Source organism: Anas platyrhynchos, chromosome 11, assembly GCF_047663525.1.
Source record: "Anas platyrhynchos isolate ZD024472 breed Pekin duck chromosome 11, IASCAAS_PekinDuck_T2T, whole genome shotgun sequence".
NCBI classification, from domain to species: domain Eukaryota; kingdom Metazoa; phylum Chordata; class Aves; order Anseriformes; family Anatidae; genus Anas; species Anas platyrhynchos.
Genome location: NC_092597.1, coordinates 19,306,399 through 19,321,070, shown reverse-complemented (window position 1 = coordinate 19,321,070; position 14,672 = coordinate 19,306,399). Strand labels below are relative to the sequence as shown.

Sequence of the window (14,672 nt, the reverse complement as noted above, 5' to 3'; positions counted from 1 at the left end):
TTTGGTGAAATTTAAATGAAAGGTTTGCGCCCAGCCACCAAAGATTTTACTGCTTAATCCCAACTGCATGGCCTTCAGAACAGATTTTTTCCAGGTCGCAAAAACACCCTTTACCAGAGGCATACCTCAAAGATACCAGACACACTCCCACCTCATAGCTCATCGTCTTAAGGCTTACGATTTTTGTAAAAGCTCTTTCTTGATGTAAATTTGTGGAGAAAAGAACCACATTCTGTAGTATAATTTTTTTTCAAAACATATTTCTTAATGCAGAAACACTCCCTAACAACTTGGCATAAACAATTTAACTCAGCCTCGACAAATTCTGCACACGTTAACACCTTTGTTTATTAATATACATTAACATCATCTCCTGTTTATAGCTTGCCTCTTATCCCAAAGGACACAAAAAACATTCCGCAACTGTTACTAGCAGATCTGTGCAGACTAAATAGAGGGATTATTTCATCCAGCACCAAAATACAGCCACCCCTCAGTGTCAGACTGGCAGCTGAACCACTCAGTGCTGCAGTATATTAAGTAAGGAAGAAAAATTGGATCCCGTTGGAAACATAGGGAAAAAGTAGGTAGGCTGAATGTAATAATCTAGATTGCATTGCACACTGACAATGAGGGTTCATTTCATGATCGGAGAAGGGTGACATGAAATCGCACTGAATGCTTTCTCACTAATTCAGAAGTAGACAAATGCCCCAGGTGTTAGTGTTTAGTACCAAAGGTCCAATACATTTCTTATTCTATATATTCCATAGGCTTCAGGTTTTATTTCAAGAACAATATTTTACCTTAAAACAAATTATGCCTGGGAAAAAAAGACATGTTGCAAAGGGTTTAAAGCATCCATCCTACACAAAATCCCAGGTCTAATGGAACTAACAGGAGTCTTTATTCCACAGAAGTTCAGCAACATGGATCATCAGAAATGACTCCACCTTGTGAATCTATCTCTTCATTTTAATATTAAAATATATATGCTTTTTTATTATTTTATTTTTATTTAAAGAAGGTTTAACCAACAATGTCCTGCCTACACAACCCTGGGAGAGCATAATGAATTTTACTCTATCCATAAGTTAACCACAGAATTATTAGTTAACACACAGCAAATTTTGCCTTTTCCTTAAAAATATGTGAATATTATTTTGGGGCATACTGCTGTATGTAATGACTGAATATAACACACTATGAGAAAGATTTTACTAAATCTTTCTCATAGGGAAGTTGTGCAATCCAGAAATTTCAAAACTCAACTTGGAAGTCATGGAGACAAACACGGCACCTCAATTCTGTTTTTCCTACAGAATCATTTTCCAGATTACTGCATCTGAACCACTCATAAAAACATCATTTATTGGGTATCAAAAGTTTCTGCATTGTGCAAACATGGCTGGTTATGATGCATTTCTTACTTGTATTCGCAATTGCTCTTTAAAATCTAGTAAACTTTTTTCCTGATGTGATGCTACAGTGAAGTCTGCTGTGCTTAAGGCAGCAACAGCAATATTTTCTCTCTGCTGACAGTAAAAATAACTTAAAGATAGATCTAATACACGGAGGGTTTCCCATTGCTGAAACCTTTAATAACACCACTGTTCATAGCATAAGGAGTTCGCTGATCATTTTTTGCCACCCTGAACATCACCTGCCTGAAACTAGTAGGAAAAAAGGAGGAAAAAAAAATAAGGAAATTACTCCACTGTCAGGGAGACAAAACTGAGGCAAGCCACAAATGTTGCTATGTTTCTTAACTCCAAACAGAAAATATCAGAAGTAATACAAGTAACTGTGAGAATGGAAGGAACAGATTCATCTCCAGCCACTTCTCCATGTGATGAACAACAGCATTCAGCCAGAAAGCATTTCCTGCTCTGCAAAACCACAAACATTTGTAGAGCCAAAGGGCATTGTTCTTTTCAGTGAATAGTTTCAAACTATTTGAATACTTAAAGCAAGAGAGTGTTCTTATTAGTTGCTGCTATTTGGTCAACAAGTTGTGAAATACTCGCCAGGTGAGAATGCAAACTGCAGACAGCATCCGTGCTGCTAAGAATTTAGAGGTTGGGGCAGTGATCCTGCAAGTGCATAAAGCACAAACAGACCCAAGCAGGGCTCTAGTAAATTAAATGGCCCTCAGTGCTGTTGTATGTAGCCAGCAGCGCAGTTTGGGGAGATTGGTCTAGATGCCTACATTGCAAGCCAAAAGAAGGGAGGACAGCAATAGGAGGAAAGATAGAGTTACTCTAGAAAACCAAGACTGTATTTCTACTGTACAAATAGGATATGGTCAGCGGACAAGAATAATCAGGATTTAACAGTAGGAACCATATTCTATTCCCATTAAAAAATTAAAATAAAAGGTTTAACTATAAGCTGCTGATGTGACATAATATATAGAATTTGAAATTACAGGGTAATAATTCAGTGGGACAAAATCAGGTATAAATTATGAGAGAGAGATCATCTGTGAGGTCACCCCTGAGAACGATGCTTTAAAACAGCAGGAGCTTGTGCAACAATGCAAGGCACCAGCCCCACACAGAGGTCACATTTTGTGGTTCGGGCAAGAGATTACCCAAACAAAGCAGACCTAAGTAATAGGACCCATATGCAAATAAGGCTACACCACCAAGGTGCAGAGAAAAGGCACACCAGCTCGACTTAACAGGAGCACAAAGGTCCCTAAACTGGCACCAATCTGAAGCAGCAAAGCAGCCCTGCAGAGAGCAACAGTGGCTGGAGCAATATCACACATGTACAGATGAACACTGCCTCCTCGATGCCACCAGCTCTCCCAGAAACAACTGCCACTGTGGTCCCACAGTATTTTGGAGTTTACTGTCTGCATGTGCGAAGTCAGCTTGGGTGTCTATGCATTCAGGTCATGGCTAATCAGTTAGCCAGTAGCAGGTTTTAATAAACATACCTTTACAGATGAATACACACATGGCCAGAATAAAGAGAAAAATAAAATATGATGCTGGTAATGAAAATAAATTGATCAATTTAAAATAATAAAAATCACATTGCCTTTTACATTTAACCCTCCCTCAGAGAAGAAAAAAAAAAAAAAGGAAAGAAAAACAACTTACGTTCCCAAAAGCTCCTCATGCTTTTTGTTATCCTTTCTCCAGACCTCAATGTCCAACATATCCTTCCTGTCAGAGAAGTAGTGAAAATCAAACTGTTCCCTCCACTGAGGATTTGCACTCTTACACAGTGTCTAGAAAACATGCAGTTATAATATTTACTTTTCTTAAATGGTACTTTTTTCAACAGTAAAGCACATATCAATTCTTCTACAACAACAAGGTCAGATATTAGGGCATCAAATACTAAAAAGGCCATTCAAACCAAAGCTCCGTAGCCCACCACACAAAGCCTCGTATTTCCTACAAGCTCTTTCTCCTCCTCCAATAATGATAAATATTCAAATGTGATCTCAGTGAATGGCTGGAGAAATGTTGAAATGCAAGATGGATCCACCAGTTCCACTTTCAGTGGACCACAGTCATCATTCGATATCACCCATGTTGGAAGAAATCAAGAATAAACCTTTTGAAGACAATCATCTTAAAACTGGTTTAAGTGAATTCAAGAAATCAAACAAGTACTTTTCCTGTTTGGTGTTAAGATATAGGCAAAGTAGCAACAGCTGTGAAAAATTTTAACATCCAGTGAATTCAGTATCTGTAAATTGTCCTTCTGAGTTCAGTGAGACCTTTCACATGTTCAGGTTACTCTGAGAACACAAGTATTTACCAGACTAGGACTTAAATCACTTGCAATCACTTGTATCACACTCACCATGATCAGCATGGCCACTAAGGGAATGGGCAACAGGATTAGCTGGACTATGACAGATTTACCCCACCTTGTCTGCTTTTCTTGACCATGAGATTGTACTTCATAAGTTAAACTCCAGGAAAGAACGTGAAGTACTGCCAATTTGAAATCTTACTACAGTGTTAAAGCTGCAGTCCCCAACTTTTTCTGGACTCCAGACAAAAATGCTAAGCAACTAGATCACTGCAGGCAACATTGTCCTGGACTCCCCCTCTTAAACTATTTAATTTTTTGTGACTGCAAACATTGCAGAGTCTTGCAAATTCATGACATGGTCTATGGACCATAAGGAGAAACATAAAAAGGAATCTTTACTGGAGTAACATATATTTATTCTAAAATAACTAACCCATTTGTTATTTTTGAAAGTTGCTTTTCTGAATAAAAAACATTATATCATGACCTTGGTTTGAGGTCTTTTGTGGGGGACAGAGTACAGGTTTCAGATGAGCCTACATCTGAATGTTATGTTCCGTGAACTTGCTCTGGACGTTTTGTACAGGAGGGGTTTTGTTTGTTTCCTCCTCCTCCCTCCACACTTCCAGTTCATGACACGCAGAGCTTTTGCTTTCTCAACAGAATATTTTTTATTATTATTTTTTTAGCTATAGCTTCTCTCCTTATTAGACTTCGAAGATGAAATGCAGAGCTTCGGAAACACCACGCAATGGGCTTCCTTCCCCCCCCCCCCCCTTTTTTTTTTTTAAAGGTAACATTTTTCAAGAAAAACACTTTAAAAAATGCACTAGAAGCCACTTCAGGTCTGCTTTCCCAGCATACCTAACATTGCAAACCTGACTTCTGTATTGGCAGAGAACAAAAAACACGTGTGATGCATGTTGCCTTGTTTCATTTCATATTAACATCAAACATCCATCAATACGAGTATGTTAAATGCACAAAAACAGATACACACACAATTCCCAACTTCCTATTTCTATATTGCCATGTATAACATTAGTAAAATGTTAGTGTCCCTGGCATGGTCTCCTGGTTTTGATCTCACAAAAAAGATTCAAGAATAGTTCCAAACTTAAGGAAATCCTTAGTACTTACCTTACTCTTATATCTTTGATCTCCCAGTTTCAGGAGAATAAAAACCTCTGCCAAGCCCCCACCGGGGATGTTCTTCCCTTCCAAGAGTGTGATGGTGACCAGCCCATTCCACAACTGGTTCTTCCGCAAAGAGTCAGAGAGTCGCATACTCCTCATGAAACTCGACTGAAAAGCAAATCAGGGACACAAAATATTTACATACAAACCAATTTTTATGCACACATAAATAGTGTGATATGAAAAAGTGATATGAAATCATCAGAACTGAGAGAGGTATAACCATTCCCTAGTAGTAAAGAACTGAGGGCACAAAAATGCTAAGAATTTTCTGCCCGTTCCATGCTCTACTTGGCCCTGTGAAGGGGCTGCATTCAGCATCAGAGCCATATCAGCACATTGGCTTAAACCAGCTGAGAAGTCAACCTCACCTGAGCTGTCTGAACTTCGATGAGAGCAGAGCTTGAGCATTTTGAGCAAACTCTTACCTTGGCACAGGGCAAGACACAGGAGAGTGCTAGGGAGGAGAGGGAAGAAACAAGAGGGGGAAGAAACAGAAGGGGGAAGAGGGGAGAAACAAAAGTAAACTTAAACGTCTCCAGCTACATCCACAAAACTTGGACCTGTCCTTTCCTGTGAGACAGCCCAGATGTACAAAAGTCTATAGCCAGGTGAAAAACTGAAGTCACGTCTTCCACCACTCAACTGTCTGTCCTGTGCATTAGCTCTTTCCCTGCAGACCTCTGGAGCTGCCACTTCCAGAAACTGAGCTCACGAATCAAAAGTCCTGATGCTTGCTGAAAAAACTGACACGACTGAGATCTTTATCAGGAGTTATGGTTAACTGGTAGCCACATTTGTTACCTTCATGATTTCCTCCAACATAGGATGGCTGTGCTAACAGTTTGCTAACTGGCAATATTTTATTGGACAGAGGATGATTAAATAGGCCTTTATTTGGGGGGAGTAAGAGCTGGAAACATTAAAACTCAAGGCTATACTTCTTCTCGCAGTAAAAACCCTGCCATATTTTACTCTTGTGAAGCAACTTTTAACTCGCCACACTTCAGAGCTTCAATCATGTCATATACAGGTGGGAGCAAGACGGAGGAGAAGATTTCACAAGTCACTTTAAAACAGGACGTGTTAGCTTTAAAAGCAAGTAAGAAATGTTGTTGCTAAATAAAATGATTGCAAAAGCACCTGATGTCTGAAGATTACTTTTTATGGATCAATTACCCAGCAACAAAATTCTTAAATCATGGGTGGTGAACTCACAAATTTTTTACTCGCTTTTTACTGGTTAAAATACCCAACTCTTTGAATCCCACAAGCATATTAATATACTTCTATTTAAACACCCCGTTTGGCTTTCCTGGCACACTGGAGAAAAATTCCTACCTTTAAAAAGAAAATGAGATTTTGATTCATAAATCCAGCTGCAATGTAATTTTTTTTTTTTTTTTAAAGTTCGTCTTTTAGGCCAAAAAGCTAAAGCATGACTGTTCCCATGGACATACTTCAAAGTCCCGGCAGATATATTCCTCCCTAAACACTGCAACTATTTCAAAATCCTTTTTATAAAAAAGGGAGTAATGTCCACATGGGATCAAAGGGCATTCTGCAGTCTGGCAATCGCCTTAGAAAAATGGCAGTGCTTCCATGAAATATGCCCTAAAATAATTTTGCAGCTTGGTATGTCCTAATTTCGAATTGGATGTTTATCTTGGAAAGGCTTCTATCTAACTTGTCCATAAAACAGCTCCACTTAGCTCTATGAGCCCTGTGAAAATGGAATCCAAAGCTGGCTATTAAAGGGGCCTGGAGATTGCTTCCATATGGCATAACAGCATGGGAGTGGAGGGCTAAGGCCTACAGCAGGCGCTGCTTGGCTTGAGCTCCCGATCTATCCATGGACACTCGTTGCATTACACCGTAACATCTGGATTATTGCTTGTAATGTCCCTGGGAAATATCCACTTCCCATCAAAGCCTTTATCTATCTCAGTTGTACTTTGAACATTTTAGTATTTAACATAGTCATGTTTGATGTGATGTACTTGCTGCTTTAGGACCAAGGATTTTCCCTCCCCCCGCCCTTCCTCAGAGGAGGAAGAGGTATTTGATGTTAGTTCACAAAAAAACAGACAAAGTTTATAATCTGTGTTACAATTTCTTTTAAAAACAAAACATCCAGTTCTCTTCAAAGCTTCCAGGCTGAACACAAAAGAGAGTTCTTATCACTCGGTTTTCAAATCAAGTTTGGATTCCTTTCATTTTATACCAAGTCCAGTATTGTAAGGAGTCACGCAGTGGTGGTGGTGTCTTCCTATACAAATTTTGTCTGATACATAACCCTACCCTATTAGCCAAAAACTTGACAGTTCAAAGGAGTGTTGAGAGGTACCCAAACCATTCCCGGGAAACATCAGCACCTGCAGCTCGGTATTACTAGAGCACATTGCAATGCATCAACTCTGACCTCCCAAAACAGGTGGCCCGGAGCAAACAGCTTTGTGCACACACACACACACCTCTTCTGGATGGCTGCACATCTGCAAAAGCACTCTGTGCTGGGGTGCTGAGTCCATCTCAGAAGAGGAGCGTGTTGGCCTCCAGCTATGTTAACAGGACCTGGCTACTCCATGGATAATATCTAGCATCGCTTTAGAGCATCACAACGGGTAAAGGAGCCAAAATGTTTTCAACTGGTTTAGGGCATGGTGCTCATCTATACCACCTCCACACAGGCTCGATGATGCAGCCTGCTCCCAACCTTCCCCAGCCCAGCTCTCCCACTTTCTCAACCCTCTCTCTAAATGGAGCAGCATGAAGCCCCAGGAAAGCTGTTTCACTTGAGTCCCTGCAAGACAGCCCATCAGATTAAGAATGCTTTGGATTTCCTCAATGTGCCCAGGTCATTCATGCTCAGCAAGTCTGACACATCTCCTGCGCCTCATATTGTCTACGTGCACACCAAAGACCTGATCTGTGTGTGCTCTGCAGCCACCTCCCCAGCATTCCCACATATTTTGCAGGCTATTCCTCTGACCACCCTGATGGAAACCCCAGCCAAACAGGCACTGTCTCAGTTTCCACTCAGTTTCTGGAAGGAAATATGTCTGGGGAAACCCAGATGTGTGGTAGGCCCATGGACCTGGACCCTCAATGAGTCAACTTTAGTGTTGCCTGGGGAAGGCTTTACTACAGAAAATGCCTCCCAGGTGAAAAGAAATTAATAGCACGTTATTTATTTCAGAAGTCTCAACTCCTCTCTGATATCCTGCACCTACTTATTTCAAACAGATTTACACAGAGTTAATTGATTAAACTTCACTGCCTCCCTCTGAGTTTGCAAAACTATTAGAGAGCAGAGCACACAGTAGTGCAGTCATTAGTCTGACAAAGTCAGTCCGTGGTAAAACAAGCACTAAAAAAATTCCTAAATTCCTCCAGCCATCACTATACTAATCTGCCTTTACACCAGAAAAGTCAAAACCCCTCTCTATGCCAGAGAGAAAAGGAAGATGTTACCGCTTAATCAGCAATAATTTTAAAATATTTTTTATCTGTTCAGCTCTTCCCTTCCCCTGTTACCACCCAAGCTACAGACTGCTCTGTGCTTGGGTACTTCAGCTCCTCCCGTCTCTGAACCCTAGCTCTTTCCAGCTGTGCTCCCAAACTAGATGCCAGGTCCCTCAGGCCTCTCTTGCTGTATTTTTCTGCAAACCCTCTGCAGTCAGCCAGCTCACACTCTGGCTGTATCCCAGATAAAGGTGCCTTGCAGAGGTACAGAAAAGTTGGCTGAAGCTCGGATCAGGCTATAGGGCTGGAAATTAGGAAACACATGCTTCATGATGGAAGTTGGCATATGTCCTGAGCACAAGACATTGGACAAGTTTACTTATTCCCCACCACCATCCATCACTTCTGAAATTAAGCTTCTGGCCCTGAGACCAGAATTTGAGGGGTTGTTTCCAGACAGAGCTCTGACTTCAGGGCTCTGCGTGCACTGAAGAATTTTCACACATGCATCTGGTGTGGGTGTTACTCTGCAAATAACCAGCAATACCATAAAGGTCATCCTTATGAGCAGTTCAATGCTGTAAAATGGATAACAACTTGAACAAAAAGCATCCCTCGCACAAGCCAGACAGAAAGAAAATAGTGAGCACAAGAATATACAGAAAGCTTTATTCTGAAAAACAACTAAATGCTTTGAAAGTTTAAGAGATCATGTTTACTGCAGATTTATGGATAGCAAAACATCAGGTAAGAAGTGAAATATCTTTTCTGAAGCAAAAGAATAGTGCTTTCATGAAGCAGGACCCTGTCACAAGAGGAATAGAAGTTTTTTTTTGTTTTGTTTCCTCTGCATAATACTTAGAAAGGACATTTCCCTGGAAAATAGCACACATCTCTGAAGCGAAAAAAAAAAAAATCAGTGCTGACAATATAATTTTCAGAATCTAGTTTCTGGTTTCAGAAATGAATATAAAAGCTTCTCACATGAATTTTCCATTTTCCACTACATTCTGGTTTTGGTTTAAAGAAGAAAGCTGGACAAAAATGAGCAGGTGGGCCATATTCCACCTTCACAGAGACAAATACAAGAGATGAGCAAGAACGTTTGAGCTTTGGAGGAGAAAGAACCGGCTCATTGACCCAGCTTCACAAAATCCTTTAGGAGCTCAAGTCTCCCTGATAGCACCATTTGGATATAATCTCCCTCTGTAGGCACCCTGTGAATGCCCTCTGGTGCATCAGTACTGCTTTCAAATCTGTCTCTTTTCCTGATGCACACATACATGCCCCAAGTTCAAACTTGTTTTTGAAGCAATAAAGAGATGCAGAAAAATTGTACATTTAAATGACACAGTGAGGTGGCCAAGTGTGAAGTGAGCCCATCTCTCACATCTTTCATTTAAAAGGATGAGACAGGACATCAGAAAGCCTGCTGCAATCCCTGTGAAGAGGTCAAACACAGAAACTGGGCCACGTAATTTGCCATTTGAGAAAACAACAACACGCAAATATGAAGACTCTTTGGACCTCTCCTCATTAGGCAGGGAAACCATTTTGCAGAGGCAGTCTCCCCCTGGGAAAGAGGAGAGGGCAGCGAGAAAGGCAAGTGAACCAACACGAGATTGCCGCCACGATGCGTGACCCCGTGGCAACCAAGTCCCTACGCTCCGCAAAACGCTCCAAGCACACCGCTGCCCACGGGGTATTGTGGGAGAAAGCCAAATACAATGAGGCAGGCAAAAATGAAACAGAACAGCCCACGCAGAAAAAGGAGAGTGAGGGATTTTCCCCTGTGAGGAGATGCCAAGGAGCACTTGGGTCCGGTCAGCCTTTCAGCCAATTTATTCAATCAGCTTAGGCTATCAAGGTGGCAATTGTGTCGCTTTTGTTTCAGGACTGAACTGCTACAGGTCAATCCACCCCAAGCAAACCTGCTTATTTGCTTCATAGATGTTCAACACTTAAAGGTTACTCAGCTGTACAAATGCTGGAAATAGCATGACGGGCACTCAGGGCGAGATTCAAGCCACCCGGGACAAACAAGGCTACTGAGCATCAGGACACTGGGTTCCAGCAGATATAGTTACCAACTCCTTCTGTGCCCCATATAGCTCCAGAAAAAAAAAAATATTAAAAAAAAAAAAAAAAGAAAAGAGGGGATAGCTTGCAAATACACAGATATCAGCTCACATATTAATACTACTTAACAGTATCCCCCTCCCTTTTCTCATGGAGAGCGGCATTACAAAGAAGAAAGCTCTGCTCTTGGAGACAGCTCCTGCAGAGGACAATGCGGCTCTCAGCTCCCATGAAAAATGAGGGCTCTGGATATGCTGCCCATGTCTTGGGATACAGCCCAAATGTGAGATGATTCCCTTCTAGCAGCAACGAAAGATATATACTGTGTAATCAACAGATAGCTAAATCATCCCGTTTAACAGCTCAAACCAAAATGATTTAAAAGACAATATTCGGCGGCTGAAATTCTTCCTGCATAATATTTGTAACGACTGAGACAGACATAGCTAGACTGGATATCTTGTACTGCTGCTGTTCTCATTGTTGTCTTAAACAAAGCTTTTCCTTCAAAAAGCAAAGGAGCTTGGAGAAAACATGTGAAAAGTACATGGTATCCACCACAGCCCATGTGAATCCCTTCAGCAATCTGACATATGGTTGCATCAGGCATTAATACCAGCAGAGGTACTAACCATTTGGGGAGAATTTCAGAATCCAGAAAAAATCCTGTGACTAACATGACTGGACTCATTTAGGATACTGATATTCCAAATCTGCCAACCGCAGATAACATGGTCAAATTAGAGTATAACAGATTTCTTTTACATAGGTAAGAAAGAAAAAAAAATGTAAAAAACAAGTTTATTTTGTCCATCCTTAGAGTAAGTCATTTCCCCTATATTTTTTTTAAGGAAAAAAAAAAAGCTAAATATTATAATATAGGTCAGCTACGGTTCAGTGGAAAAAGAAAAATATCAGGAAAACCATTCCTAATAGAATATTTTTATTTATTTAAACCCAAAGAGAGGAAATTTAGATCTGTCTCAGTTCAGCTGCTCAAATGGAAAGTATATGGCCTTTTTTTTCCTGCAACAACCAACCACTGTCAGCTCAGGAGCCAAAAAGGATATGAGTTTGTGCATCTATTACAAAGCTCTTCCCATTTCCCCTGCCTCCCTTATTCCTATATCTTTATCTCGTCCAGCAACATTGTTTTCTACCCCATCATACTCTCTGGCCATTCTTCCATAACCTCTTGTGCCTTCCCTAGACACCTATATTCCCCATGCACACAATTTTTCTTTCTAGCCTTTATGTTCTGCCACAAACTGCTAGTACTGCTTCCACAGACCAGAGTTTCCTAACTAAAGATGGTTATTGATGTACAGTACTAGTGTTTTAGTGCAGTAGCAGAATCAATAAACTAGGAAATACTGCTTTGTCAGATTTTTCCGGCGCATGCTGGGAAATACTTTTACTGCCTTTGGATGGTCACAGTGCTTTTCTTTAGAGATCACACTGGAGCATGAACTGTGTCTTCCCTGGGAAGAACTGAAGCTCTTCTACCCTCTAGTGACTGTAACAGAATAGAGCACAGGGTTGCAGCTCTGTTTGTCTCTTTTTTTTTCCCCCCTCCTCTTTTAAACAATACTTTAATTTCTCCTAATTCAGTACCGTGCCTTAGCATCTCAATTTTATTTAAAGATGCGAAGGCACAAACCAGAGTCTTGAGAACTGAGAGACCTGCCAATATGGCTTATAGCTAAAAGTCTAAAAACTGCATATATAAAAATTTATTTAAAATGCAATGAGATATAGTGTACAGCTGAAAAAAAAAAAATCAAATGACAGCAACTAAGACAGAAGTTTGGCTATTCTGGACAAAAAGGACCAGAGTTTAAAAACCTGGCTCCCTTTTCTGGAACCCAAAGCCAACCAGCATCAAGAGACAGCTGTGTGTGCTTGCGTGAGAAAGAGGGGGATCAAGCTACACTGATTGAGTGAGGGCATAGTAATTTCCAGAGCTTTAGTTAAAAACTAAAGCACTGAGCTCTTCAATTATTCCATCACTTTCTGTCATACTGCATTCAGGGATGTCTGGCGGCTCTTTGCAAGCGCAGCGGTAAAGGGTCTGTGTTATCTCCCTGGAACCAGGGCTCGCCAAGCAGCCAGCCAGTTCCAAGAGCTGTTCTTTGCACTTCTTCTATTTACAAAAATATACTTGCTGGCACAATACCTGCGAGGGTTGGCTCCTCTACTTACCACACTAGAGTTATGAGGAATAAAACAAGAGGAGGTTAATTATTCAATTTATTTAGGCACAAACCATAGTTATATAGGGAAAATATCAAGATGCATATGTGTTCTCATAAGAGCCAAATTTTGCTTTTCAGAAAGTTAGACTGTATGGCTCTCAAGCTGGGTACTAGGCCTTGCAGTTTCTATATCATTGTTATTTATTCAATAGCAAATTAAAGCTTTACAGAACAAATAAAAAGCCACAGTCTGTTTCCCAAACAAGTTTAAAAACTAATGCAAAAATGGGACAATGCAATAATATAAAAGTAATGGCAGTCCGCAGGGCTACTACAGAAGACCAAGGAAAGCAAATTCTGTAGATATGTAGCAACACAAATCCTTGAAATCATGTTACATTGCTCATAATGAAAACTGCCTACTCGTTCTCCATCCCAAGAACAAAAGGGATTTCAAAACTCACAGGAACAACTAGAAAAAATGCTGTCTCACAAATTTCTCCAGTGGCAAGAGACAGCCTAAACAATTCAACTAAGAATCAGAAGACCCATTGTCAACACCAATATCTACCTATCCATAAAGCAATTTACAGTTTTTGTTATTGCTGAATTTATACGGATGTTTTCTTAGTACAGACTGTGTCTTTCTACAACTCTTTACTGAATGAGGTCTCACTCTTGATCACTGATAGATGCTACCACAGGACATATGATAAGAAAGCAGTGGCAATTTCTCAACACATTCAAAAATCAAAAATCTAAAGATAATCACATGTCCTCCACGTAGGTAGAATCTACACTTAAATTTTTTATACTTTTGCAGCTTTTTTCAGAGGAGGACACAAAGACTTGGGAGTGGACTTTTTGAAGAGAAAAAATTATGAATTACCTTGGACGAAGATCGTTTCTTCCGATTTGACCATCTCTGTTCAGGAGTCCCCAACATTGTAACAAAGAGAACCCACAAAGGGAAAAGCAGAGGAGGAATAAAATGGGGAAAGTTGTTTAGCAAAATAATTCAAACATTAGCTTATAAAATGAGTTAGAAAAGCTTAGAAGGGAATTGGATCTACTACTGCATTCATTTACCTCCCTCCCTCATGGCACATAATCAACAAACTTAAAGTACCTGCATTGCACCAAAAATAATAGGAAGTAAAAAAAAAAAAAAAAAAAAAAAAGAATAATCAGAGGGACCCAGAACCATTAGGAAGAAACATGGATTATAGTTCTGGTGCCATCTGGTTCTACAGTAAGCTAGTTTAAAAAAATCATCTTGCTGTTAAGTGCTAATATGGACAGAGACATTTCACTATTCTGATTCCACTGGAAATGGCTGAGCAATTTGCATTTAAAATACAAGGGCTTAAAACATCATCTTTAAAAAAATTACAGTGTGCACTAACTCTTCTATCAACTGCATTCTGAATGTTAAGCAAGCACCCAAGAGTACCAAAAGCCACTACTTTAAACCCATTTATTTTCTGTCTCATTGGTTAAGTCCACTTTAGCATGTGCCTTCCTAAAAATCCCAGAAGAATTCCTGAGGTTCTTTTGGCTAACATAAAGATACCATCTTTGCTTCACCCCTTCCTGCAATCTGATAGCATTTGCCAACAGCATTGTCCTGTAAAAGTTAGCTGGTAAATTCATATCCAAGATTGAAGCCATCTCATAACATAGTTATATAACAACTGTGTTTTGATGTCTTTAAGTTTTTTAATAATCACGGACTAAGGTAGAAGTAACTTTACAATTATCTTTAAATTAATGCAGTGGATAATTTTACAGTTTTCAGAAAAGACAATTTGAAAAATAAATACTGAACAGCAGACATCCCATGTTAACTTTACCACCTTTAAACATTTACATTTCTAGAAATAAACCTATTCAGACAAATTCCATACCTATAATTCAATAATGTGTTGTAAACAGCAACTTTCACAGTAGACTATA

The 14,672-nt window shown here is 39.9% G+C and overlaps 1 protein-coding gene across 13 annotated transcripts in view; it reads right to left on the bottom strand.

Annotated features, from left to right (window-relative positions):
* MCTP2 (multiple C2 and transmembrane domain containing 2) overlaps positions 1 to 14,672 on the bottom strand; it is a 154,850-nt gene that overhangs the window by 70,014 nt on the left and 70,164 nt on the right. For 12 of the 13 annotated variants that reach the window (XM_021266633.4, XM_013091756.5, XM_038185162.2 and 9 more), the window contains 3 exons: positions 13,606 to 13,641; positions 4,921 to 5,085; positions 3,111 to 3,241 (listed from right to left, as the gene is read on the bottom strand). In XM_021266633.4, coding sequence (XP_021122308.4) covers positions 3,111 to 3,241; positions 4,921 to 5,085; positions 13,606 to 13,641 — 332 coding nt within the window. Of the gene's footprint in view, positions 1 to 3,110; positions 3,242 to 4,920; positions 5,086 to 13,605; positions 13,642 to 14,672 lie in introns of those variants that run through there. The other variant, XM_005011123.6, reaches the window with a different exon arrangement.